The sequence below is a fragment of the Tarenaya hassleriana genome, unplaced genomic scaffold (assembly GCF_000463585.1).
Source record: "Tarenaya hassleriana unplaced genomic scaffold, ASM46358v1 Cleome22, whole genome shotgun sequence".
Lineage (NCBI taxonomy): Eukaryota > Viridiplantae > Streptophyta > Magnoliopsida > Brassicales > Cleomaceae > Tarenaya > Tarenaya hassleriana.
This window is the reverse complement of record NW_010965541.1, coordinates 1026539-1036486: the sequence shown is the minus strand read 5'-3', so window position 1 is coordinate 1036486 and position 9948 is coordinate 1026539. Positions and strand designations below refer to the sequence as shown.

Genomic DNA, 9948 nt, shown 5'->3' with positions numbered 1-9948 from the left:
AACAAAAAAAAAAAAAAGGGGGGGGGGGGGGTTGCTTTTAGCATGAGAGTTGAAATCATTACTGCGCTTGTGAAGAAACAGATTCGTGTACAGTACCCGACGTTGTTGACACGGTGAGAGTGAGAAATGCGGCGAGACGAAACATGGAAGCAGCTCCCTCCCTCCTCCACGCTCGGAACAGGACGATACTCTGCTTGTAAACGAACCGTTCTGCTTAGTTCTCGACAATGCAACGAGAAAATTCCGAATTTTGTTCTTTGCTCAATGAAAGGAGTATAAATTTGAGCCTATAAACTCGCTTGAAAGTAAACAGATACGATTGTCTAGAACAAAAAATCCGAAACTACGCCAGAAATCGTAATACTGTAACGCGAATACGATACTAAAAGTCGTTCAATCGCCGAATCGAAGCACAGTTTTCTCGGGAAACAAACAATGGGGAACACAGAGGGAGGGAGAGATATTACGAAGCAGCGTATGCGAAGAGCAGAATCCAGGGAGGAAGCGAGCGGCCATGACTGATTCAATCATCGCGAAGCTTACCTCTCTCTCTCTCAGTCGAAGCTGGGTAGAAGATATTGGGATTAGGCTGCGCAGGTATTAATGTATGAGGAGGGAGGAGCAAGGAATCTTTTGCTTACTGATGACGTGGCTCGTTATGATTGGTTGTATTTGTCAGGTATGATCAAATATCAAGCCCCAAAAGCCCATTACGATCACGAAACGCTGCGTTTTGCGTCTATATGATTTTTTTCTCTTTTTTTTTTTCTGCACGCGTTTCGTATGTTTGGGGTTCAGCTTAGGACACGGCTCCATGTTTAGGGACGATTGTAAGAACACACCAAAATTGTTGCCCTAACAATAATGCATGAAAAAAAAGAACAACAACAAAAATAATAATAATAATAATATCATCGGTCCATATATCCATTTTGGAGGGAAATATAATATAACACGTACATATATAATAGAACTGATGTTGACATGGAAGATTTGCTATAGAATTGGAGCCAGACATAATTGAACAGTCGTCATGTGTTTAGTGCAGTTATAGGATATCAATTTAGACCTGAGATCCGAAGACCGATCCAGTCTAACCTGAAAATTAGTAGACTTTGGACCTAATTTTTTTCAGTCTGAAAAAAATCAGACTTTCGGACCAGACTCGAATCGGATTTCGGACTCGAATCGGACTAATCCAAAAACTCGATATTAAAAAAAAAGATTTTCAAAGGGAATTATAAAGGTCGGTCCGACCTGGACTCGGAGTATATAGGATAGGGCTTCGGACTTAACTATATAGACCCAAAAAAATCGATCCGACCCAAACTCAAATTCGAAATCTTCGGACCGAATGCGAACTCGGACCGTGTCGAACCGATTGAGACCCCCTATTCATGAATCTGTTCGGGAATGGATACTGTGGGGAACTGCCGTTACATTGACTTTTCTTCCTCCACGTCTACATTTTGACCATGGAACCATTTGTTTTATAATCATTTTTACAGCTTTATAAACAGAATTTATATATATATATACACATTATGATTTCGTGTTGAATTTCATTCACGTCAACGGCTACGATGGCATCTGCTATGACTTTGTAATAAGTACCAAAAGCCAAGCCATAATAAAAAGACTCGATCGCGAATTCCAAATTCCAAAAACCTAACTAATACCCAAGATTGATTAGAAAGATCGCGTTATAAAGACGCATCCTTTTTCAGTAATTACAAATAAAGACAAGCATATATATTATATAAAATAAAATAGAAGGCTCCTTATCAAAACCAAGGAAATTAATGAGCCGTTGCCTGTTCTGTAACACTGCCAGTGCCAGCTTCACTCCTAACCTCGGCTCCTGCCGATGAATCCTGACCTCCTTCTACCACATCAGCTTCTTCCACACCCTCTTCTTTCTTCTCGGCATCTCCTGACTTGTTCTCTTCCTTACCGAACAGCTTTGGCCGAATCAGCGAATTTATGCTGATCCGCGCAGCCCTCTTGGTCTCTTCAGCCGCCTCTAACTCTCTCGCCTTTGCCTCTGCCTTCTGCCTCTCTTTGTCCTCCATTAGCTTCTTCAGGTCTTCCTCTCTTCCCTCTTTTCCGAGCTCTTCTTTCACACATTCTTGCAATTCCTCGCTGAACTCGGCCATATCATCATCCAATATTCCATCCACGATTTTCAGCACGTCGTCGATCCTACCAGCTTCGCTTAACGCCCTCATGATGAACTTGTAAGCCTCGTCGTCCATCTTGAGTTTGCTCACCATCATATCAAAGATACATTTTGCGTCATCAAGTTTCCCGGCATTAACCAAGTGAGCGACCAGCCTGTTATATACTGACGAGTTTGGCCTAAGTCCTGACTCCACCATCTTTTTGAAAAAGGCAGCTCCGTCATCTGTCCTGTCTTCCTTCAGACATGCATCCATTAGTACACTATAAGTGTACTCATCTGGATTCACCCTTTTCTCGCCCATTTCATTATACAATGCCTCGGCCTCAGTCAACATCCCGTTCTTGCACAACTCATCAATCAGTTTGTTGAAAGATAAAGCATCCGGACTACACCTAAAATCACCCATTTCCCGGAATACCTTGATAGCTTCATTAAACTTTCCGTCGGCACAAAGCCCATCAACCATGACATTGAAAGTTCCCAGGTTCAATGCCAGAATCCTCGGGGGTTTGTGCTCCTTCTTCATCCTCTCAAACAACTTCAAGCCCTCATCCAACCTCCCGTTCTTATTCAACGCATCCAGCACATAGTTATAAGCCAATGCACTCATCTTTACCTTTGAATCCTCCCCGACAGCCTCCTCATAACACTCCATAGCCTCTTTCTCCATCCCTTTCATGAAATACCCCTTCATCAAATGCCCGTAAACCTCACCATCGTCAATAACACCACCAAGGTTCTCCTTCAACTCCTCGTAAAGTTTAAATATACCATCAGGGTCAGAATTCTTCACATGACCCAACATCAGATAACTATAAAGAAGGGGGTCCGGAATAAAACCCTTCACACCCATGTCGTCCTTGAGCTCAATAGCCTTCTCAAGCTTATCATTATCAACTAACCCTTTGACCAGAATCCTAAACGTGGCAGCGGAAGGGTTTAATGGCGCATCATTTATCAACTGTTTGTAATGATCCAGAGCAATGTCCACTTTCCTAACATCAAGATAAGTCTGGAAAAGCAAGTTGTAGGTGATGATATTAGGAGCAATACCAGCTTGGTTGATAAAGCGGTGCAGCGAAAGAAGCTCAGAGTACTTCGATTGCCGGAGTTGCGCCGTCAAAACCGCGTTCACCGTGTAAATCGTCGGCCGGCAATTCGAGTACACAGAGTGACGCGTGTACAGAGCGGCTTCCTCCAGATCATTCTCCCGAATCAACTTCAGTATCTTGTTGTGAAGCTCGAGCCGCTTCCCCGTGAGAGCCGTCACGGGCTCAGGCAACTTGGGTGCGTTAGGGTTTTGGATGGGTCTCGGGGCTTGAGACTGCGGCGGCGGCTGCTGATGGGTCCGGTTAAGCGCGTTCGGTGGTTCCATGCGGAGACGCCTCTTGCGGCGCCTGCGTTCGGCGGCGGCCTCCTCCTGCGTCGCAAAGGAGAACCACCGGACGGCGACAACATGCGGCAGAACAATGGGACGGTAGGGTTTCGCTAGGGTTCGGAGGTGAGTCAAGAAGACGGCTTTGGATAACGCCATGATGGAGACTTTGTCGATGGGGGCAATCCTAAGAAAAATGAGTTAGGGTTCTTGTTTGTTAGGGTTTTAGTTAGTTGCCGAAGGAAAATGGCGTAGATGAGGGGTTGTTTGGAAACTGGGATACGTATGTCCTAGAACGGGATCTGAGAAAAATGCGCGCGGATGAGAAAGCCCATATAAATTAAACTGGGCTCTTTCTGGGCTTCAATAATTTTTGGATCTTCCACATTGATCTAAAAAGATAAGATTATAGTTTAAAATAGGGAAAATGGCAAATAAATACATCAATTTGTCTAAAAATGCCAAATAACTACATGAATTTTTTAATTAGCTATAAAATACACAAATTTGAAAATTTGTGCCATATTCCTACTAGGGGTGGGCACTTCGGTTCGGGAATTTAGTACCGATCCGATCCGTCCCGAAACCAAACCGGACCGAACCGAACCGAATAACGTTTGGTTCTAATTTGGTACATTTTTTATGGAACCGAATGAACCGTTCCCGAACCGAACCGTTTGAATTCCGAACCAAAATTCGAATATTCCACTAATATATGTGTAGAATATTACTTATTTGGTATTCATATAATGGTACCGTTCCGAACCGAACCGATACTAAAACCGAACCAAACCGAACCGTTTAACATTCGGTTCTAGTTTGGTACACTTTTTATAAAACCGAAAATACCGTTTCCGAACCGAACCGCTTGAATACCGAACCGAAACCCGAAACGACCACCCCTAATTCCTACACCACATTAACACCACATTAACACCGTTACTTAATTAACGATTTCAGAAGAAAAAAAATAGTCCACCTATTTGCCACGTAGTTTAAATTGCACCCTCGACGAAATCGGTTCACTGAAATGAACCAAGAATTAAACCTATTGATAAAATAGAATTTGTAAATTATTTTGAAAAAAAACCCAAAAATAAAAAAACCCTAGTTATCGCATAAGAACAACTCAAACTCCCAGATTAAAAAAATCTCTTTCCGTTGACAATCTACAAAACCTTTGTGTTTGTTCTTCATCTCCAAAAATCGTCATCGAAGACAGAGTAGTGCTCTTCACCGCGAAGTTCGTCGGTTTCCAGGACTTGTCGTTGACGATTTTGCTGTGGCCTTCGTCGATTTGTCCACCGTGTTCGCTGATTTTGTTGTGCTTTTTCATCGAGTTCGTTGTGGTCACTGCTATTTTTTTGTGCTCGTCGCTAAATTGCAGAAGGTTTATTTGAAGATTGTATAATGAGGTAAGTCATTTTGATCCAACAAGTTATGTTGTTGTTCATATGAGTAAAAAAAATACTAGAACAAATCTTTATTGTAATGCAGGAAAATAAAGATTAATTTTTACATGGGAGGATTTATGGATATCGTTGATGGACATTACACATATATTGGTGGAATAGTAGAAAAGGGGATTAGTTTCGATCCAGACTACCTATCATGGTTTTTGTTTGAAGACTTTGTTAGATCTAGAAAAATAAGTGCACCTATATATGAGATGTGGTATAAGTTACCACATCAAAGTTTAGATGAAAAGAAACAAGTGCAAGCAGATGCGGATTATGAGATTCTAGAAATGTGTTCTCTAGCAAGCACTGGGGGAGAAGTAGACATTTACTTTGACCACGAGTCAGAGCCAACATCTGTCGAGAAGGAAAAACCTAGAAATTATGATGGTAATGAGGGAATAGGAATTAGAAGCCTTAGGTTTAGTGATATTGCTGAGCATTTAAATGTTGAAGAAGAAATTGAAAATGAGGATGAAGACGTCAGAGTTAGGGTAGAAGATTCAAATGTTGTCAGCGTTGAAGATGCAAATATTATTGATGATGAGACTATTGCTGAGTTGTTTAGGGAGGTTGAGATGAATGAGTATAGGAGAGCAAATGAAGAATATATAAGTGACGATGAATTTGTCGATGATGACAATGTGTGTCCGGGGACTCCGCAACATACAGATAAAGAGTGGGAAGCATTTGATCGACCACGAAAAAAGGTTCATACATCAAGAGTAATTCCTAAGGGAGATGAATTGCTCTTACTAGGTACAACCTTTACTTCTGCAGAAGATTTCAAAGATGCTTTATTTCAATATGTTTTAGATACGACATATGATGTGAAATTGTCAAGATGGGAGCATGATAAGTTAGCAGCAGTTTGTTCTCATAAAGGCTGTGGATGGAGGGTTTACTGTTCTATCGAGAAATCCCAAAATAAATGGATGATTAAGGTGTTTAATCCTGATCATCCCCACCAACCTACCGGAACTGCTTCGATGTTATCAAAGAGCCACATTGCAAAACTCTTCTCCGACATACTTAGAAGAAAACCATCATTCTCTGCAGCTGATATGCAATATGTCATTAAGCGCAAGTGGGGGTTAACAGTGAATATTAGTAAATGTTTCAAGGCACGACGAGAGGCGTTGGGAATGGTAATGGAAGATCAAAAAACTCAGTTTGCAAAGCTATGGGATTATGAGGCTGAATTACGTCGATCAAATCCCAACACTTCAACAGAAATCCAAACCAAGTTGGGAGAAAATGGGGAGGAGCTGTTTGACTGTTTTTATGTGTGTTTTGAGATGTTGCGTGAGTCTTGGAAGCATAATTGTCGACCGGTTATAGGTTTAGATGGATGTTTTCTGAAATGGGAGTTAAAAGGTGAACTCTTAGCTGCCGTTGGCAGAGATGCAGATAATCGCATCTATCCTATTGCGTGGGCTGTAGTTCGGATTGAGGACAGTGACACTTGGGGTTGGTTTCTTCGCAAGTTGAAAGTAGACTTATGTCTCGGTGATGGACAACATATTACGATACTTTCAGACAAACAAAAGGTAAAGTTTGGATAACTTAGGACGACACTTTGTGAAATCAGAATTACGTTTCTGATATGTTTCTTGATTTTTCAGGGTTTAATAAATGCAGTCGAACACAAGCTTCCATTAGCTGATCATCGAATGTGCGCTCGACACATTTATGCAAACTGGAAAAAGGTGTACAAAGAACTCGACATGAAGCTGTTATTTTGGAAAGCAACATGTAGTTTCCATCTAGGTGAGTTCACAGCAGCCATGGATGAGCTAAAATCCAAAAATCCAGCGGCATATGAAGCCTTGATCCGAAAAAAACCGGAGCAATGGGCTCGTGCGTTCTTCAAAGAAGAATCACGATGCTCTGACGTCCATAACAATCTATCTGAAAGTTTTAACCGAACAATCCGAGATGCAAGGAGGAGGCCGATGATTGATATGTTGGAAGATATTCGACGACAAACAATGCAACGAATTGCAAAGAGGTCAGTCGAATCTACTAAATGGGTGAAAGAATTCAGTCCAAAAGCAGTGACTGAGTTGGAAAAAGCTCGGGAGAAGACAAAGTATTGTATTGTATTCCCAAGTGGACGGGGCTTGTTTGAAGTAATGGAATTTGGAGTCAGTTATAGTGTTGATCTCAGTGGAAAACGGTGCGCTTGTCGGAGATGGGATTTAACTGGTTTGCCTTGTCAACATGCTCTTGCTGTTATTAACGAAAGACAACTAAATATCTCTCGGTAAGAATTTTTTTCCTTGTGTTTTCTTGTATTGTTTTTTAGTATATAATGCTATTTTTTTTACAGATATGTTTCCGAATTTTATTCGAAGATCAAATTGGAAGCAACATACCAGGAAAACTTAATGCCTGTCAACGGAGAGCCAATGTGGCAGAAACTGCATAAACCACCGATCGGTGTCCCTCTTGAAAAACGAATGCCTGGGCGACCTAGCAAATACCATCGTTGAAAGGATCCCCATGAGTCTCCATCAAAAAAGGGGAAAATGTCAAGACATGGGAGGTTGTTTACATGTAGTCGATGTAAGCAACTCGGGCACAATGCAAAAGGTTGTAAAAATGAACCAGTGCAAACACATGGACCCAAGAGGAGCAGAGGACGACCAAGAAAACATTCGGTAGAGACCTTCTGATAACTTTAATATATGCACTATGCTTTTCTTGACATCTTTTTTTTATCACAGTTGGGCGGAAATGTACAATCGCGAATAAAGTCAAAATCGTCGCAAACGCAACAGACACAACAATCACAACAAACTACTTCAAATTCAATTAATGCTCCAACTCAAGGTGTGTTTGCGTCAACAACATCTCAATCTAGCCAATTGCAATCAACTCTTATTCGTCGAAGGCGTCGACATCTAAGTATCGGAATCACTCAACCCGCTGAACAATTTGGACTAGTCAACTTCATTTCTCCGTATACCGGTCGATCATTCCAAGTTCCACAGCAGGCTAATACAATGCCGACATCTCGCCACCAAAACGCATAATCTCTTCACTTTTACTTGAAAGTTTTTTCGAGTATTTGGATCTACTTTGCTTTGGTCATTCAGATATTAGTACGGATGTTTTATTCATTATTTTGTACTATAGATGTTTTATTCATTCAGACAAATTTTTTTATTTTATGAAATATGTGTTTCTCACTCGTTTATAGTCATCATATAAATCAAGTTCGTATTTTAATACAAAATACAAGTCGATGAAAGTGATAGCTAGATTTTTTTCTTTTTGATTTTCAAAACCAATTTATAATTCCAACGTGGCAATTTAATCTACATGGCATCGACTTGGGCAAATAGGTGGACTGTTTTTTTAGAAATCGTAATTAAGTAACGGTGTTAATGTGGTGTAGGAATATGGCACAAATTTTCAAATTTGTGTATTTTATAGCTAATTAAAAAATTTATGTAGTTATTTGGCATTTTTAGACAAATTGATGTATTTATTTGCCATTTTCCCTTTAAAATATAATAACATCTAATATATAGTATTTTAGAAATAGTTCGATAAATATTATATTTGATTAATTCTAACAAAAAATTTCAGAACGTAAAAGAACCAAAATCATTAATAAAAAAAAATTAAAAATAGTTTCAATAATGTTTTTATGACTCATCTAAAATATCTCCATATTTTTCGTTAAACATTCTCTATGTGGGTGTACCCAATTGGATATGAATAGAAACATATATATCCATTTGTTTGATTGAAAAAATATTTTTTTTCATAAAATTTATAATATTTTAACCAAATTTTATAAATATCCCATGATACAGTTATGTTTGTGACATAGTAAAATTAAATTTCCTTGTTATAATTTTTTTTCAGGTTCGCTAATATCTCCACTAGGTAGTAGGTACCATCAAATGAGAAGTATTTATTAGATGGTATATTTGTTAAAAAGAAATACTAAAGTATTTTGATAAAAAGATAAAAAAAAAAGATGTAAAAACTACACATTTTTATAATTCAAATTTTATTTAATACCCATAATTCAATTTATAAAATAAATAATTTTTAGGTTTTATATTTTATGTGTGTGTATCTACCAAAAACTCACATGTGACATGCGAGTTCCGTTTGACCATAAACTCTAACATTGTTTGAAAAACGTCGTATGAGCTGGAATTCAATGTTCTTTTTAATCCACCTTTGAAACTTTTTGAGTTTTTATTTTTGTAGTTGTTTTCAAATTATACGATCTAAGACGAAGAAGATTCATCGAAAAGTACGTCCGTCACATTTTTATTTTTTTTATACTTTATTGTTGATTCGGAAGAAAACAAAACATCGTTATATTGTTATTTTAATTTTTTTTATGTAATTATAATCATTTTATTTTTAATACATATATATATATATTGTAATTTTTTATTTTTCAATTATTTTTTTTATTATATTATAATTATTTTTATTTAATTATAATTATTTAATTTTTTAGTTAATTTTCATCTCAGATGACGGATCACTTGTAAACTGTCAATGCAACATCAGATTGTCCATTATTTTTTTTTAACGTCTTATAACATAAATTGAGTGTTTTTTTAAATCAAAATCGATGAATTTATATTTAATCTAAAAATTCAAAAAGGTTAGTATTAATGTATAGGTTATTTCAAAATTCGATAATTTTTTTTTTTTTAGATTTACGTAAGAAAGAAATGGTAATGACTCATGAATCTGAATTGGTCTTTTTGGGATATGTAATATGAATTAATTGTGAATAAGATAACGTAACAAAACTTATCATTAATCATATATGTATATATTGTAATCAAATTCGGATGGTATATTAAAGGGTGATCGAACAATGGACGGAATTTGTATCAAAGAACCCATCTCCCATCAAGAACATGACTTTGCCCTATCTCAAGTTTTGCTAT

At 38.1% G+C, this 9948-nt stretch overlaps 3 protein-coding genes across 3 annotated transcripts in view; 1 reads left to right on the top strand and 2 right to left on the bottom strand.

Annotated features, from left to right (window-relative positions):
* LOC104814929 (uncharacterized protein At3g49140) overlaps positions 1-576 on the bottom strand; it is a 5527-nt gene extending 4951 nt beyond the window's left edge. The window contains exons 1-2 of the mRNA XM_010543176.1: positions 468-576; positions 97-190 (exon numbers count right to left, since the gene is read on the bottom strand). Of these exons, the coding sequence (XP_010541478.1) occupies positions 97-190; positions 468-531 (158 nt within the window). The 5' untranslated portion in view covers positions 532-576. The remainder of the gene's footprint in view (positions 1-96; positions 191-467) is intronic.
* Positions 577-1628: 1052 nt separating this feature from the next.
* Positions 1629-3780, bottom strand: LOC104814928 (pentatricopeptide repeat-containing protein At3g49240). Its single transcript, XM_010543175.1, has one exon. It carries the CDS (start codon positions 3714-3716, stop codon positions 1800-1802), a length of 1917 nt encoding a protein of 638 aa, XP_010541477.1. The 5' UTR covers positions 3717-3780; the 3' UTR covers positions 1629-1799.
* A 1446-nt stretch (positions 3781-5226) lies between these two features.
* On the top strand, positions 5227-7509 carry LOC104815131. The gene is made up of 3 exons (XM_010543450.1): positions 5227-6564; positions 6640-7280; positions 7347-7509. The coding sequence occupies exons 1-3, from the start codon at positions 5227-5229 to the stop codon at positions 7507-7509; spliced, it is 2142 nt and encodes a 713-aa protein (XP_010541752.1).
* The last annotated feature ends 2439 nt before the right edge of the window (positions 7510-9948 follow it).

Bases quoted from the DNA above. Each gene is read 5' to 3' on its own strand.
- LOC104814928 (XM_010543175.1), bottom strand. From the start codon at position 3,716: ATGGCGTTATCCAAAGCCGTCTTCTTGACTCACCTCCGAACCCTAGCG.
- LOC104815131 (XM_010543450.1), top strand. From the start codon at position 5,227: ATGTGGTATAAGTTACCACATCAAAGTTTAGATGAAAAGAAACAAGTG. The intron at 6,565-6,639 runs GTAAAGTTTGGA...TTGATTTTTCAG, and splicing joins TACTTTCAGACAAACAAAAG to GGTTTAATAAATGCAGTCGA. The intron at 7,281-7,346 runs GTAAGAATTTTT...TTTTTTTTACAG, and splicing joins AGACAACTAAATATCTCTCG to ATATGTTTCCGAATTTTATT.